An 18,426-nucleotide genomic window follows, 5' to 3' on the forward strand; every position below is an offset into this window, starting at 1 on the left:
CCCCAGTACCCCAGTTTCCACCAAGGTTGGGGGTCAGCACCGTAACAAGCTGGGCTGGTGAGTTCTCTCCCCTATTTTATAGGACAAGGAGCAGAGACAGTGTTCTCAATGCCTACCCAGGCCATGTGCACCCTAAGAACTGAGCACTTTGCTCACTGCCAGGAGCCAGTGTAAGGATAAACAGTCCTTCATCATCTCTTCCCTGGGACCCAGGCTGAGGGCTTTAAGGAGCACAGTTCTTGCCTAGCATGAGTAACGGTTTGAGTTCCATCCCAGCACCTCACATACATGCAAAGGCTGCCAGTTACAAACCATCAAGACAGCCTTCACAGAACCCAGCCATACTAGCTGTATGATCTAGGACTTTTACCCTCCAAAGTTGTGAGCATAAAAAAGAGATTCCTGTTGTTTAAGCCACTCTCAGTGTATAGTATTTTGTTACAACCGTTCAAGCAGATTCATACACTGTTTGGAAAAAATAATAGTAAAAGGAAAAAAATCTCTAATCAAGGAAGGACTTTGTTTGACCTTTCCATTTCGTCTGTGCTGCTGAGAATTCAAGTTATGGGTGGAACTTACAACATTCAAGCAGCAACTTTCTCCATAAGAATTAAGGGAGATCGCCAGGCACTGGTGGCTCACACCTGTAATCCTAACTACTCAGGAGGCTGAGATCTGAGGATCACAGTTCAAAGCCAGCCCGGGCAGGAAAGACCGTGAGACTACTATCTCCAATAAACCACTAGAAAACAGGAAGTGGCGCTGTAGCTCAAGTGGTAGAGTGCTCGCCTTGAGCTGAAGAGATGAGGCACAGCGCCCAGGCCCAGACTTCAAGCCCCACGACCACCCCCCCAAAAAAAAAAAATTAAGGGAGCTCATCTCAACACTTAGGAGATGGAGGCACAAGGATCACAAGTTCAAGGCTAGCCTGGGCTAATAGCAAGGCCCTGTCTTAAAAAAATAATAAAGGGAGATCACAAAGTCTATCCCCAAGTCACAAGTATTCTTTAGGTCAGTGGCATGAGCACAACCCCTCTCCTCCAAAAGGCTTCCTTGAAAGTAAACATACATCTCAGGCCCTGGGTGACGTGCCGGGGGTCAGAGGTCTGCCCAAGCAGATCGGTGGCCTAAAGCCTCCGAGGTCTCACGAGGTAAAGACAAACAGGCAGAGACAGAAGGATTACCATGACTTGGGGCCAGCTTAGGCATAACATGAGTGTGACCCTATCTCAGAAAACACACCTGTAATGTCAATTACATGAGAGAGACAAGACTGATCTTGGCAAGGGCATGAGATTGTATGCAGAAAATGTCAAAACAAATGGACTGTCTCGTGGTAGAACTGCTGGCAAGCAAGAGGAAGGCCCTGAATTCAAATCCCAGCACTACCAAAAAGGAAAAAAACAAAAAACAAAAACCCTTTTTGGGATGTAGACATTGAGCTCATGCTCAGAGCTTTTGACTTCTCATTTTGTTTGGCTTCCAGTGAGACCATCTTGGTGGGTCCCCTGGGGAGAACCACCGAGGATAGTGGAGGAATGCATCTTCTTCAGCCCTGTGGTCCCGTGGTAGTAGCAGGCTCTCGTCTGTGCTGAATCAGGGCTGTGCCTTCTGGAGATGTCTGTTAGGCTCTCAGTTATCAGAGCTGTGCCACTCACCTGGGAAGTTCACAGCCACTCGCAGGCTCCTTTATTTCACAGCAACTTTTTTATTTTTTTTGAAGGATTTCAGCTGCTTAGGCAAACCATGTCTCTGTGTGTGCACCCACTGGTTCTGGGACTTGAACTTCAGGCTTCTCCCTCTTGCTTGCCTTTTTCTACTCAAGGTTGGCACTCTGTCACTTGAGTCACACCTCCACTTATGGCTTCTTGCTGGTTAATTGGTTAAGTGTCTTTTGGATTTGTCTGTCTTGATCCTCAGATCTCAGCTTCTTGAATAGCTAGGATTACGGGTGTGAGCCACCACGTGGCTAGATCAATCATATCCTGAAGCCTTGTGTTCGTGTATCTTTGCATGTATCTCAATAACATCCCATTTGGGCAAAAATGCAATATGTCTTGAAACAAGCAAACTAGCGAACAAACAAAAACCCCAACCTGCATTTGGGCTTCCTGAGGATTCTGTCTAAGGGGAGATTCAATGGGTTCTCTCATGGGGGAGTAGGGGCCTCAGCCTACTTTCCCTGAGGCCCTACCTCTCCTCTCTGCTATGTGAATATTCTGGAGAATTAGGTGTGTCTTACCTACCTTTGCCCCCCCCCCCCAGTCCTTCACCAGGGGCAGTGGGCCTGGGTCTAGTCTGTTCAGGTCTCACCCCATGGCACAGCTTGTTGGGTCTTTGTCACAGAAAGATATGGTGTGGTGTCCCAAGTCCCCTGAGGGAAGGCCTAGTGGACAGAAATTGGCTAGGACCCAGAGAGGGAATGACTGATCCCATGTTTGACTGATTTGCAGCCTGAGAAATGAGCATAAATGTTCACCTGGGGTAGTGACAAAAACCTTTCCAGTTACTGAAAATCACAGAAAAATAGGTGTCACCCTTCCATACAAACCTGCAGGATCTGTGTGAGCAAAGCCATCTTCAGGAGAAGCCTCTTCCTTGCAGGTTTTCTTTGGTTAAAATGTTAAAAACACATATTGTATTCTCTTCATAGGGGAGACATGTCATTTTTCTTCCCTGGGAGTTGAGCTAGTTACCACCTAATTTGCAATGGCCACGTTATTGTAATCCTATTGTTTTAGTAAGAAGCATAGTCTTGCCTTTTTTTTTTTTGTTTCTTAATGAAAAAGCGTATTCTCTACAAATTCCACTGGACCCCATTGCCAGTGGTATCCTTAATCTACGTCACTTTAGCCTGGTTTTCCTCCTCCCTGCCCTTCCCTCCCTTTCCCTACCCTGCACTTTCTCCTTCCTTCTCCCTACTCCTGCATTACAGTGGATCCTTCATTTTCCTATGATTTCTGCAAACTCAAGCAGTGAGCAGAGTGACCTTTCTCTCTTCTCTCGTCTCTGCATACAATGTCTTCACACATTTCCTGCTAGGGGAGTCCACACCCTGGTGTTACCACTTCTGTTCACCAGACTTATCACATACCTTATTCCACCTCCAGTGTTGTCTTGCTTCTGTTTAATTTTTTTAAGGCAGTACTGAATTAGGAATTCAGGTCTTCCTGATTACTAGATAGTTGCTGTACTGTGCCATATCTCCAGCCCTCTTTTGCACTGGTTATTTTTGAGATAGGGTTTTACTTCTTGCCCAAAGCCATGCCTAGACAGTGACCCTCTTGTTTTGCTTGCAGTTGTAGCTGGGATAACAGGCATGTGTTATCATACCCAGCTTCTTCTAACTTCAAATTTTTTTTTGTCCTAGTGGCATGGGACTGTGATCCACCTGTTCTTAGCCTATCACATAGCTTAGGCTGACAGGCGCATGTTTGGGGGGAGGGGAGGTGTTCTCAAAAACTTTTTTGCCCAGGCTAGCAAAGCTATGATCCTTCTATTTTTGATCTCCTAAGTATGTAGGATTACATAGGTAGGTGTGAACTACAGGTACCTTGTCTTTGATTCTGTTTTTAGGAGAAAATTCCACAGCTAAAACATACTCTTGGTTGACTTTTCATTGTCTGTCATTTGTTGATTATAACAATCCTAAGATTTGTATGCTGTCATCAACTTGGGGTGTGTGTGTGTGTGTGTGTGTGTGTGTGTGTGTGTGTGTGTGTGTGTGTGTGTGTGTGTGTGTGTGTGTGTGTGTGTGTGTGTGTGTGTGTGTGTGTGTGTGTGTGTGTGTGTGTGTGTGTGTGTGTGTGTGTGTGTGTGTGTGTGTATCAGTTTGCTATTGCTTAGAGGATGCTGGCTTTGGGAAGTGAGGCTCCTGTGTTGCTTTTTCTGCACACGTGTTCTCTATACGCACCTGGCTTCATTTTCCTGGCGCATTCCTGATAGCAAAGCTTTGTTTTTATAACACACTTTGCTCTGGAAAATTTCAGAGTGCTGTGCACACGAGCCATCCTTGCAGCCTGCCTGCCTCTGAGCTTAAGTAGGTGGTGGGTATTTTTATCCCCTTTTATTAAAGCACAGACAGAATTCTCTGCACAGGATCCCAGGGAAAGCAGAGCAATTTGGACCAAGCCTGTCTCTGATCGGCTTTGTTTATTGGCTACCATAAAGCTCTTCCCGACAAACCCATGCACACAAATTCATCCTTTGCAGATCTTCAAACACATGTATCTCAAGGGCTTCCAAATAACTATAGAACCTTGAGTCTGAATGTAAATGAAATTTGAGATGAGTCTGAGTGGGAAATTGTTCTGAAAGAAACATTCAGAACTATGAGTTAGATTTTACCCATACTTTGGTAAAACTCATATACTAGTTCCTCTAAGAAAATAAATCTTTCCTCCCTCTGTAGTCTCTGAGTCCTTTGCCTATCCTTCTTTTGTGATACACTTATCCCTTCTTGATCCATCCTTCTGCTTTCTGTAGTTTCAACTTCCTCTGACCAAACACGATCCAATGGCATTATGTAGAAAATCACAATAATAATCCATAAGTTTTCAATGGCATGGCATTTGGAGCAAGAGTATGATGGCATTTTGCAGCCTCTCACTGCATCCATACTTCTGTCCAGAGTATTCTCGCTGTGTATGCTACCCACCCATTACTCACTGGGGAGCTGCTTTGAGTATCACAGTAACAGTTAAGATATCATGGTGCTTGTGTTAAGTAATCCTTACATTACATAATTGCCCCCAAAAGCAAAAGTAATAACATTGGAGATTTGAATATGCTGAAGAGAAAATGCAAAGGGCATCCTTTACGTGAAAAGATAGACAATCTTGACTTTCTCATACGTTTGTGTCTATGTAGCTTGTTACAATCCAGGCTTTAAGATATCCATTGGGTGTCTTGGAAACCTTGCCGATAACTAGGGGCTAGTGTGTATATAACTCACTGTACTTTATCCCATGGCTTTTCTAGGCATGGTCCACCCTTTTCATCTCAGTGGATAAGTACTCAAAAATTGTTTTGGAATGGAAAGAAAGAAGTTAACCTTATTGAACTGAACTGTCATGGAACCTAAAACTCTTTTGCTGGGAAGTTTCATGTTGGAGCTTGAAAGTCATATGGGAGATAATTTTAGTTTGATGGGCCTCTCACCTGGATTCTGATACTGGTGTGATTGTGTGGGAGAATGTCTTTCTGCTTGGCCAAGAATTTGGGCATGACAACTAAGAGAACATGATCCAGCCAACCCATCCAAGAGACCAGTGGCAGGTGTCAACCTGCACAAGGTCCCTTCTCTTCCCCATTGATTGACAACAGTAGTGACAAGTTACTGACGTCCCCAGAGAAATGCAAGCACCCTGTTTCTGTGCTGCTCGGATAAAAGATGCTTTACAGTAGAACTCCTTGTTAAAATAAGGAATGCCAGTTTCAAGCTGCCCACTGCCTCTTCCCTGTTGTTCCCTTGCCCCCTTAGATGTTCAAGGAGCCAACAGAGCCTGCAAAACACAGATAATAGGAAAGAAGGCAGAACAGCTCTTTTTTTTTTTTTTTTCTTGTGAGGAGCCTGAGTTAGCTGCAAGTCATCTTTCCTGTCTCTCATGGAGCACAAAGGAAGCCAGTCAGTGGGGTTCACTCTAATGGGCTGTTCCTCCAGTGACTCATGCAGGCCTGCAACCAGGAGCCAGAACCCCGCCAAACAAGGCTTTTGTTAAGTATGGGAGGGTGTGTTTCCTGGTATGATGGGCTCAGTCCCACACACTTGCTGAGCTTATTTTAGCTCAGCTCTGAAATGTGTGGGCTGGGTCTGCACGGAGCCTTCTCCTGTGGTCATGTTTTATGTGGCTGGTGTTTAATGAGCAAGTGGTGCTAGCAAGAATACAGTATTGTAGTGCAATATTTTAGTGTAAGAGGATGAAAGCTTCCCTAAAGCAGCAATATCAGCAACTTTGCTCCATTCAATCAAGTCTAACCATACCTTATATAAAAAGTTTTAAGGCCCTAAGCACAGAGTATATGAAGACAGAGGACATTGTCCCAAGCCTCAAAGATCTTAGAGTTGAATACTTGGTGCAGGGTGAGATGGAGACACATAGGACCAGACTGTAGGTGATGGGAGTTGAAGGATGCCTCAAGGAGAAAACAGGTACCCTGGACCATGGCAGATCCGTGGGAGCCATTGCAGAAGAAAGGCATGACACTGAAAGGTAGAGGTGAAGTCTATATTCAAGTCTAGGAGTCGTGCGAGCACTTTATGTCTTTGGTCATTCTATGTGTTCTCAATACATTGATATTCTCTCTCTCTTCTTTCTTGACAAATACATACTGGGAGTTTCACTTAAACCTATAATCCTAGCTACTCAGGAGGTTGAGATCTGTGGATCTCAATTTAAAAGCTGACCTGGGCAGGGAAGTCTGAGGGATTCAGCATAAAGGTGGAAGTGGCTCAAGTGGCATGGCTCAAGTGGTAGAGCAGCAGCTGTGAAGGAAAAACTGAGCAACTGCAGGAGGCACTAAATACAAGTGCCAGTATCAGCATAGAACAACAACAGAACAGCCCCTTTATCAAGGGGAGAAGGGTAGACAAATGAAGTGTAGAAGATGGGGAGAAGGCAGCCAAGAATTCATTGTGTATACCACAAAGTGAAGAAGAGTAAGGGGAGGGATATGTGGAAGGGAGGCGAGAATGTTGAAGAGGGTGACACATGCATTGTTTTCACACACTGCTTTGTTATGTGGTACCTCCTTTGTACAACTATGTGAAGATAATAAAAGGTGTGGGCTCACCTAGGGGTAGACAGGGCCCATGTTGTAAAGAGATATTAAGGAGTTAGGAGTTCAGAATTTGAAGCAGAAGACAGGTGTGGCTGTCATTAGGTTTTCACAGTGGCCCCTCGTGGTTGCTTGTGTGGATCTCTCTGAGGAGCCTGGGGGACATTTTGGAGCCTTGTCTCTTAACCTTGAGAGCCATTCCCAGCAACAGAACAAGGCCAGGGACAGAGAGGGAGGAGAGAGCTGTACACATGTGAGATAAAGCAACTAAGTGGGGTCTGAAGAGTCGATTGGGATTCAGTAAGCTTGTGCTAGCCATGGGGATGATAAAGTCATCTTTGTCCATTTTGAGTTCAACCTGACTCAGGGCCATTGACATGGTCTCTTTAGGAGACAGTTGTCTGGAGACTAAGGAAATAAGAGGAACCCAATGATTTGGCAACAGTGAGAATGGAATTGCACACGAGTTCCATGAGTCACTGTGGGTGAGCACAAAGCGTAGGAAAATAAATACAGTTGAGAACAGAACCTTGGATAAGAAAACAAGTACACAAAGATACCCTGAACTATGCGGGTGAGATTAGGGGAACTGTTCCCCAAGTATTTCTTTTACTTTTTAGCGGGCTAATTCCTGTCCCCCCTTTCTTTCCATCTTAATGGCCACCAAATAATTTTGAAGGTGTTTTTAAGGAATCCACATAGATCTCCTTTCTTCTGTGTTTTCTTCATTGAGGAAGGCTCCATTTAAGCTACGGCACAAATAAAAGGTCCTTACAAATTGTTGTGGTTTGCCTGTTTGTTAATTTGTTTTTTTTTATGTCATTAAGGCAGTGACAATTCTTTAGAAATAATTGGTTGTCATAGACAAATTGGAAAATGTAGTTTTTATAGTCATTTTGTTAGTTTTTGAATATAATGCATCTCCACAGTATCACCCTTCCATCACATTGCCTGGCTCCATTTTTCATATGTACATTGAATATTGTAACCGTATCCACCCAACCTTCCTCTCTCCATTCACCTGCCCCTCTATCCTTGACCTCCTCCTCCCTTTGACAAAACATTTCTGCCCATTGATAGTCATTTTGTAAGTTAGTTGTTCAGAGGAGTTACACCACTGGAATCCTCCCCTGTGTATACTATATTTTAGCCAATATGTATATGCATGTGGCCCTGTATATATTTCTATGTGTGTTTCTAATTTAGATCTAATTTACCCATAAGAGAGGAAACATGAGCCCTTAGTCTTTTATAAAAATTACATAACCAGAAAATTACCTTGGCAAGATCAAGACTTTAATAGAGAGGAAAAATGTGGAATTAGAATGATTTTTAGTCAGCAAATTCTAGAAAACATGAACTTTCTTCCTTGGAAGGAAATGTCTTTCTCATGAGCAGCAGGACTCCAGGGACTCCGAAGTCCTGCTCTTTCTCCTACTTAATTCCTCCCTGCCTTAGTTTCCCTACCTGTATGGTGGGAGGGATGGAATCTCCCATGGACTCATGGAATCATGATGGAAATTGATAAAAGCTCTTGGAATACAGCAGCTCCTTTTGCATGGTCATTCTAGTGCTCTGAAATAAATAACTTACCTGCTTTGCCCCAGCCAGTTCTGCAGGTGCCCTGCTAGCTATTTAGATTCCGTCCTTTTCAAGTTCTCTTGGCCAGCTGTTAATGGCTTGGTATTTAATGTCTTATCCTTTCGTTTGCCTTTTTTTCTCCCCTTCACAGTAAATCTCAGTCAAGAGCTTGTGTGAAGCTTGACCTTTTCCTAAAATATTGCCAAGGTGTTTCAGGATGTATTTTTTGAGGTACCTGGTTCGCTGTCTGTATGCAGAAAAAGGCCTCTTGCAGCTTTCCCACGTGACCCCAGACAGCAGAGAGTGTGGTCCTTAGGCTTTCTCATGCAAGGCACAGAATGGAACCCTTTGAAGCAAAAATATTAGGGGTTTAGCTCTTTTTCCACACGGTGATATCAGTCTATCCTCTCAAGTCCCACTTGGGCAAAAGCATGATTGTTACTCCTAATATCCCATATCTTCCCCTCTTCCCACAGTCCAGGTTATCATGTCCTAGGTATTCTCAAGGAAACTTGGAGGCCATGTCCATTCTGATAGAGCCTGGGGGGGGGGGTGCAGGATGAGCTCAGGGCTCAGGGCTCCTGTACTGGTGAATGAATGCTGGAAAGTCACTATGCTGTGGACTAGGGAATGACCATTGTTTTACACCACTGCTTGACACCATTGATATACTACATCATTGGATGCAGACTCATCTCTGCTGAATTTGTGTAATAATTGTGCTTCTTATACAATATTGTCCTCTTTTAGGAGTACAACACTGTAGAAATTTGGGAATTGTATCATTTTGAAGGAAGCTAGTTGTTACTGTACAGAAACAAGATTAATACTATATATGTGTGTATATATACATATTTTATATCCTCATAAGAAATCTCAACTGTATTGATGAAAACAAATATTTGTGAGATTTCTTATGAAAAATTGACTCATATAGCTCTCAGAGGTAGGGAGTCCCAGAGATCTGCTGTCTGGAGGCTAGAAACCCAGGAAGCTAAGATATATCTCTTACTACCATATCTTACTACCATGAATCTCTCGATTCATGTTTGGAGGACTGAGAAGTAGCTGGTAGTTTAAATCCCAGTCCTGGGTCAAGAGAATGAAGGAGTGGCCTCTCCCACTTCAAGAAGTTTTATGGAAGGAAAAGAGAGCAGAATTCTCCCTTCTTGTGTTTTGTGCAGACCTTGGATGGATTGGCTGACTGGCTGATGTTCAGTCATGTTGTAGAAGCCATGATACTGGGGGGAGGGTGTTAATTCAAATATGACTTGTCCAGAAGCACCTGTGTAGGCCCATCAGCTTGACCCACAGGTTGAGCTCATGTACTATATTCAACACTATGGTCTCCTGAAGCTAGATAGCATATATTAGCACCATAAGTGTGTGTGTCAGGCTGTGAGCTGGCGACATATGCCTGTCATCATAGATATTCAGGAGGCTAAGATGAGGAATGACACAGAGGTCAGCCCATGGGGAAAAGCTCATGAGACCCCATCTCAATAGAAAAAGTAGGCTATGATGATAGTTAATTTACCTGCGTTGGGAAGCATAACTAGTAGAATCACAGGCCATGTCAGCTTATGGGAAAAAGCCAAGACCTTACCTCAAAAATAACCAGAACCCAAAGGAGTCAAGGTGTGGTCCAAGTGGTACAACTCCTGCCCATCAAAGGCAAAGCCATGATTTCAAACCCCAGTAACACTAAGGGAGAAAGATGTGACCCACACTCAGTTGTGCATTGCTAACAGACATCACCAATTTGATCCTTGTTTCCAAGAAGTTCCTTTATTTTCCTGCCTATTTTTTCTATTTGGGCCAAGAAAGAGCCATGAGTTAGACCTGTCAGAGGCTGGAGCAAGGATTATTATTTTCTTCCACCAGAGGAGGTATCAAGGACCAAGGTTCTGGCTCTTTAGCTCTTGGCATTTCAGTGAAGGCATGTCGGATCAGCAAGATTATGTTTTAATTATAAGCCAATGCTAGGAGGCTCCTCTCTCAGAAACCCTTAGTTACTGGAAATTCAATATATTGTCTTTTGGTTAAACATCTCATGAGATGAACCTGGCAGAGCCTTCCAACTTTCAGGAAGTGACATCCCTTGCACTTCCTGGGAATGTTCATAACCTAAGTAAATAAACTTTTGCTGCAAGTTAAACCTTAACCCAAAAGGGACATTTTGGAGAGAAAACAAAAATACTGTATACATCTTATTTATTTTCTGCTCAACATTTTTATGACTAACATTTATTGAATGCTTAGTGCATGTCTTGCATTGTGCTATGTTTTATGGGAATCCTCTTCCTATGTCTATTTCCACTCAGTTCTTCTAGATAGAAGATATATTTATTCTCATCATTAGCAGGAGAGGCCCAGAGACATGAAAGGGGCTTCTGTACTCCTAACTGCTTTGTGCTAACATTTTACCTGGTTTACCAATCAACCTTGGTGCACTAAAATATCAACTAATTAGATTCTACATTAACTGACATTTTCCAATGACCCAAATCTAATTCCATTAAAAAGATGCCAAGCATAAGGCTGGGTATGGTGGTGCAGACCTGTAATCTCACTTACTTGGAGGGCAGAGATAGAAGGATGAAGGCAAACAATTCCACTCCAAATCTAACACCAAATCAAAGCAAAAAGGGCTGGGGGGCATGGTTTAGTTGGTAAAGCTCTCATGTAGCAAATGTGAGTCCCTGAGTTCAAACCTCAGTACTACAAAAAAAAAAAAAATAGAAACAGCATTATCTCTCATTACCGTGGACAAATTGTGTTTTTATTGTGTAATGATTTTATTGGCCTGGAGCCTTACTACCAATGATTATCTTATATCTTTGCACTTAAGCCATTCTGGTGGATGTCTTGTTCAAAGGTACTGGTGTTTTTAATGAGGAAATTGAGGTCTAGGGTAATTATAAGGTGGTCATAGTCTGAGAAGTCACATTGCTCTTGGGGTAGGAGTACCAAGATTTGTACGCAGGCCAACCTGGCTACAGAGCCTCTGGTGTTTTGCTAATACATTGGGCTCCTGTGATAGGACACAGTCACTTTGCTGAATTGGCAGACTCCAGGTGCTTTGGGAGTGATTTTTTAGCCCTAACATTAGCAAATACTCCCTTCCCCATGTCCAAAAAAGAAAAGCCCTTAGGGAAGGTGAACAAAGCATTGGACTAGCTGCTGTGTTTTTCCAGTGTGGATTTCACACTATTTTTAGACTTGGTAGAAAAGACCATCCAAGTTGTATTAAGTCAGACTCCAGGGGCTGAGAAGGTTTAATGCCTCAGATCCCAGCCTGAAATCTCAGAGGTGGCGTGTCTGTGTTGGCTGGCCTCAGGGCTGCTAGGGAGCACCAGGTTCATCCCTCCCCTCACCTCATTCTCACCTCACTCTCCTACCTACAAAGGGTTCTGAACTTTTATCACCTTCCCACACTGTTTCACCCTCCAGAGTCAAGCCGTTGAGAAATACCAGGGCTAAAAATAGAAAAGTCAAGGTTTTCTAAGGGACAGGAAGATGATTCTTCTGCAGAGGTATAAATACACACTTGAATCTGAGATTTCATGAATATCTAACCCAGACCCACCCTCTACCCTCAAATAGTTCTATTTTTGAGTTGCTGTTCAGGGGACTTCATCCCTGCTCTGGCATTTTCCATTGGGTAAATCCTTTGGAGTATGGATGGGTGATTTAACCCCCTGTTCAGCAATTCATAATTTTGCAGTTAAAATGTCCTTTCTTGGCCTTATTTATCTCCCCTTCAAAGGGCACCAGTTTCCCAAGACCATTGTTAACAAACCAATTTGTAATGCCAGAGTAACAGTATTCTACATTGCATCGAGACTTCCATCTCTGTGTTCCCCTAGTCTCTGGAAGTTACACGAAGTCTCTTTTAACATAATGAGGATCTTGCAGAAAGCTTTTCAGCATATCAAAAGTTATATGTCTCTTAGAAAGTCCCCAGGAAAAAAAGATCATTCTTCATGTGCCTGCCTGTGTCATCTGTCATTCTGTTTTCAGTCAAGTAATCTTCCTCTGTAATGGTCTGCATTCAGTGGGGCAAAGAGGTTAAAGGATGCAAAAACAACTAACAATTTTCTATGAAGAGTAAATACCAGCTCATCAAACATTTGCTAGCAAATGTCATGGTGACTCCTTAACATCCGAAATGAAGTGTTTAGCTATCCTAACAGTAAAGGAAATCTCAGGATCTAAAGTCTACTACAGGTACAGTCTCCAATCTTTTTTTAAAAAGAGAAGAGAGAGAGAGAGAGAGAGAGAGAGAGAGAGAGAGAGAGAGAGAGAGAGAGAGAGAGAGAGAGAGAGAGAGAGAGAGAGTGTAGGGCCTGGACTCTATCCCCTGAGCTTTCACACTCAAGGCTAATATATTTGGCAGGAATCTTACAATTCAACCAGTGCATGTTATTTACAGGTATGAAACCTGGACCCAGATGTTGAGATGACCTTCTCAAAGTCATAGGGCAGTTCTACAGCTCATTCTTCCTTCTTGTTCCTTAGTATTTATTTGCTGTTTTGCACATCTTATCTTTCCTGAGACTCCTCGGTTGATTCAAAACTCACATTATTAGCCCACGGAAAAGAACTAATGCATTCAGTGTCCTGCTGTGGCTGTACCATACTCCCCAAGGCTCATGCTGGCTTGATCCCCATTGTAACAGTATTGAGAAGTGGTGTAGCTCATGACTATAATCCCAGCTACCCAGCTACATGGGAGGTACACATAGGAACATAATGGTCCAGGCCAACAGCAGGCGAAACACAAGACCCGATCAGAAAATTAACTAAAGCAATAAAGGGGCTGGGGTGTGGCACAAGTGGTGAATTCTTCCTTAGCAAGCATGTAACCCTGAGTTCAAGCCCTGGCACCACACCCCCTCCCCACCTAAGGAGCGGGGATATGGAACCTAGTTAGGTCAGTGGAGGTGTGCCCTGGGGAGGAAGTATTGTTGGTGTCTTGAGGTGAGTTCTGTCATGAGAATGGGTGCTCTTTCTCTGGCTTCCTTCAAGCTAGGTGATCTCTGGATCTCATTCAACCCCACAATGATTCCATCTGCCCTGTGGGATGGAGTCTAGAGTCTGCAGATGCTAGTGCTTTGTTCCTCAAACTCAAATTGCGAGCTAAATAAACTCCTTTTTCTTCACAAAGAACCCATCCTCAGGCATTGTGTCACAGCAATGGCTGATGGACCAAGTCCATAGGCAACGAGCCACAAAAGGCTCTTGCCTTCTTCTTATTTTAAAAGCCTAAGTGTGTAGGTTATGGTTGCTTTCAAACATAGCCTGCTTATAAAAGAATTAGATAGCAAATTAATAGAATCCATCCCACCCTCAACCCTGAAAATACCTTTGTATTTCAGACCAGTGAGTTGCTTCTTTTTACATAAAAAGCAGCATCTCATTGTGTTAAAAATAGTGTGCTTAAAGACAATTTAAAATCCTGTGCTTAAAAACAATTTGGGTTTTTTTTAGCGTCTTACTATTTTTATCTCATTGAAAGCATCTCTAAATTTCATTTATAAAATCATTGCCTGTTAATTCCATTCTTTTTTTTCTCAACAAGCATTATTGTCTTCCTTAAAAGGCAGCAAAATAAAAATCTCATCCTCTTTGTTTTTATTCGCTTGTTTTTTAAGACTCTGAATTAAGGATGTTATTCTTGAGACTTAGCTCATCAGTACAATGAAGTACAAGCTTAACATTCCTAGACACACAATTGGGATGGGTCCACTGCATAAGTGATGAATATAGTCATCCTCTGGGGTTGAACTCAGTTTTCAGATGACCCAGCGTGTAGGTGGTGTTGCCCAGAGCTAGACCTCAAAAACTAGTTGCTGGGCTCTTAGTTTTCTATCAACTTGTAGGTAAACCAGTTGCCCTTTTGACAGCTCTTTCCTTCCAAAGGCTCAGATGACCTAGGGCCTTTCATGTTGGAGAACCTTCAGTCCTAAATGTCTGCATTTGGAAGCGTGAGAGGAAAAGCATTAATATTGCATACTTATCTTCTCCTTTAATATGGGAACATCCTTCAAAAAAGAAATCATGCATCTTACATCCACATAAGTCTTTTCATCCTTTCCTGTGATCAAATTGTTCTTAATTCCTGGTTTACCATTCCTTGCTGCAAAGGAAGAACCTTCAAGCGTATAAGACAGTGCAGCCTTGTAATCCCAGCACTGGAAGGCTGAGGCAGAAAGACAGACAGTTTGAGATAGCTTGGGCTGCATTGTGAATTCAAGGTCAACCAGGGCACATATTTAGAACCTCTCACAAAAGAGAAGACAACGCAAAACAAAACAAGGAGCATAGGGTAATGGCATGCCAGACTCGCTGGATTGGACTCTGGCTTGGACTCCTGGCTCCCACACTTCCCTTTTTGGTTTTATCAGTTGTAAAATGCAGATAAAAATCTTCCCTTTGTTGTTATTGATTCAAGATTTCAGATTGGGAAAGCTCTTAGACGTGTTCCTGGCACTGTTACCTTCCAGGTGCCATTGAAGCTTTGGGAGCTGAAATCTTTTCCTAGGTTTTGATATAGTTAGTGAAAATGATTGATCAACTGGATCCCCAAGGCTCTTTTCTAGATCTCTCTTAGAATTGTCAGGCTATGGGAGAAACGATTAGTATGCTGCTATTGTCAACAAAAATAGGAAGTAATAGACACCTTTTATTAAGCCCATACTGTATGCCTAGTTCTTTTATCATGTATCATATATAGGCAATTGAACTGATGCTTATTAACTTTATATGTTTATGTATTTTTGCAAGTGATGAAACAGGTCAATTTAATTATCTAAGTGCCTGCTATAGAGCATCCCATTTGCTATTTGAATGCAAGTATATTCAACTGTGACCATTGTACTCCCTGCCTTTTCCTTCCTACTTCTTCCTAGAGAGTGGTGGGGAGAGGTGAGGGAGGCAGAGAAGAGAGCTGGGGAGAGGGGGGAAGAGAAGAGGAGAAGAGAGGAGAGGAAGCCACAGAAAAGGAGAGCAACAATTAGCACCTCCTGGTGTACTTGGTGTAATAAGTGGCATAACTCACTTAAGCCACAGCAGTCCTGGCAGGCCGCCAGTGGTGGTGGGATGAGTGGCAAGGGGGCTGTGATCATGTGGCCAGATGTTCTCATGCTATCACGCGGCCAGATGTTCTCAACCTTTAAGGCTATCTGTGCACCTGCCATAGGGCCCATGGGACTGCAGGTCACGATCCGGGTCTCTGTTGAAGGCAGAGTAAGGCTAACCTTGGTGAGTAAGTGGAAGAATTAAATTTTCAAAGCAGGAGTCATCAGGAAATGACCTCTGCTTCTGATAGCAATGAAAGCCTGCTGCTTGCTGGCTCAGCTACACTGGGGGCTTCCGGTGCCCACTTGGGGCCACCTAAATTAAGCTCATGATGAAAAGTGTTGTTTCTGCAGGCTTGACCTTCCTTATTTATACAAGGAAGCAATGATGCTGAGCACCCACCCACCAAAAACTGCCTTTCATCTGCGGGCTTCCTTTCCTCTTCCTATGCCAGTGAGAATGAGGCCACACTGGGTCTCACTTTTGTGGAGCTGTCTCAGCTCCAGTAAAACCTGGAGCATCAAGTACCCATAAGACCACACTAGACCTCAAGGCCATGCTTCTGTAGACTTGTCAGTTTCCTTGGCTCCAAGTGAGACTGACAGCTGACGTCCTGTTGGCTGCCAGCACTATCCATCCTTGAGGGAGTTCCCAGCTCTCTCAATATAAATAGCCTTATGGCTGGGGTCAGAGCTTTACCTTTACTGCTCTCTCTGCCAGTAGCATCTCATTGCATACCTGTGCGCAGCTTGGATGAAGAGTTCAGGGAAAAGTCTCATCACAGCCCATCTTTCTAGAAACACTGCACTGGGACAAGGCTTTCTGTCTCATCACTTCCACCTTGGCCCATGTCTAGGTTAACTATCCTTTCCCATGAAGCATGTTATGAGATCATCTCTGAAGCCTACAGGCATGGTAGAGGAGATTTTGTTTCACTTATTTATTTATCTATTTATGTACTTATTGTGTTGTCCTGGGGCTTGAACTAAGGGCCTGAGCACTGTCCCAGAACTTTTCTGCTCAAGGCTAGCATACAACCACTTGAGTCACACCTCCACTTCCAGCTTTTATGGTAGTTAATTGGAGATAAGAGTTTCACGGACTTTCCTGTCCAGACTAGGTTCATACCTCAGTCCACAGATCTCAGGCTCCTGAGTAGCTATGATTACAGGCCTAAGCTACCAGTGCCTGACTTCTTCCTCTTCCTTCTCCTCCTCCTCCTCTTCCTCTTCCTCCTCCTCCTCATCCTCCTCCTCTTCCTCCCCCTTCTTTTTTTTTGAGCTAAGAAAATCAGTCTCAGAAAGACAAAGGTGAGTTGCTCCCCATTGGCCTTGGGCTGGACTTGTGCCCTGAGACCCTCTGCACACACATATTTTGCAGCTAGTCTGTGCCCTTACCTTTTGTGGGAGAACACAGCATTTCCTGATCTTTAGATCTGGCTGTGCTTTTCTGAAAGTATGACTCACACCCACTTGTTACTGCTGTTGATATTCAGAAAGGTTGAAGATGGAAGAGCTTGGCATAAGTTAATGATGGCCTTGTAAGACAAGAGGGCATAATTCCTTTGGGTTTGGCCAGGGTTCAGTCACTGGAAAGTCCACTCCACTCAGAGAGAAGAGTGGACTTTCATCCATATGACAAGCAGCAGGGCTCTACTCCAAGCTCCCTTCCCATTGTCCCCTCCTCCTGGACTTCCAGGGTCTGAAATCCCACCATCCTGGATCTTGAAGACTAATTGTCTATATAGAAATCCCATTAAAATAAAAGTTCTTCCAGTGTTTGTAACAATCCATATGGGTGTTTGTATATTAAAAAGATTACCTGAAATATAGATGCAAAAAGGTGATTAAAGTCCAGACAGCTTGGATACAGGGAGGGGCTGCAGAGATGGTCCATTAGAGGAGAGTGGTATCTGGAGCTGATCCAACTCTGGAAAACACAGGATGGGTAGGCTCTGAGATACCATGAGCTGAGTTTGTAGGTTTGTTTGAGGCCTTCAGAGCCATTCAGGTTGCTTTGACCTCCAGTCATCTGGGCCTAGGAATGTAAAACAAGTGGTTAATGATCTCAGTGTTCCCCACTTACTGCTGTAAGAGAAGAGAGAGGCCCCTGGGGACATAATCATGGATGCTATGTCCAAAGTTGGAATGAATCATGTATTCAGGAAAGTGTGGCTTCTGCCAAGTTATTCTTTGAAAACATGAAAAAATTAGAGGTGACAGAGGATCTGTGTATAAGGATGCAAGTGAAGAATCTTTAAGGTCAGGAGGGCAGGTACAGAGCTCACCCCAACACCAGCACATGGGGACAAAGACCTAGGGGACCCCAAAGGCTGGCAGGGGTTCAGAACCAATATTCTAGAGTCAAGATACATGCCAGGGAAGGCCTGACTATTTGACCTACAGCTGCTAAAGTATATGGGAGCATCCTTTGGATGCCATCTCAAAAAATACCCGTTCTTACTAGGAGGTCATGCCTGTAATCTTAGCTACTCAGGAGGCTGAGATCTGAGGATCATGGTTCAAAGCCAGCCCGAGCAGGAAAGTGTGAGACTCCTATCTCTCTAATTAACCACCAAAAAGCCAAAAGTGGAGCTGTGGCCAAATGGTAGAACACGAGCCTACCCCAGGACTGGCACCAAACAATAGAAATGTCTGTTCTCTATGGTTTCTTTAGCAAATGTGACTGTGTGCAGGACCTGTTCAGGGCATGTTGGCTCATTCCACAGTTTTCAAGGGGCTTCTTTTCTTTCCCATCTTATTCCTCCAGCCAGCGAGACCTGCAATGACTTCCACCCGATGTTCTTCACCCATGACAGATCCTTTGAGGAATTTTTCTGCATCTGTATCCAACTCCTGAACAAAACCTGGAAGGAGATGCGGGCAACTTCCGAAGATTTCAACAAGGTAAGGTGGGCCTGAGGAAGAGGCAGGAGCCTGAATTCTCTGGGGGACGGCATTCTCCCGGGCTCTGGCACCCCCAGGG

The 18,426-nt window shown here is 43.7% G+C and overlaps 1 protein-coding gene across 9 annotated transcripts in view; it reads left to right on the forward strand.

Annotated features, from left to right (window-relative positions):
- The window catches only part of Elmo1 (engulfment and cell motility 1), a 444,820-nt gene that overhangs the window by 275,881 nt on the left and 150,513 nt on the right, over positions 1-18,426 (forward strand). For all 9 annotated transcript variants that reach the window (XM_070014214.1, XM_070014220.1, XM_070014221.1 and 6 more), the window contains one exon: positions 18,211-18,347. In XM_070014214.1, the coding sequence (XP_069870315.1) occupies positions 18,211-18,347 (137 nt within the window). The remainder of the gene's footprint in view (positions 1-18,210; positions 18,348-18,426) is intronic.

This window comes from Dipodomys merriami, unplaced genomic scaffold, assembly GCF_024711535.1.
Source record: "Dipodomys merriami isolate MVZ:Mamm:240054 unplaced genomic scaffold, mDipMer1.0.p SCAF_94, whole genome shotgun sequence".
Taxonomy (NCBI): Eukaryota; Metazoa; Chordata; class Mammalia; order Rodentia; family Heteromyidae; genus Dipodomys; species Dipodomys merriami.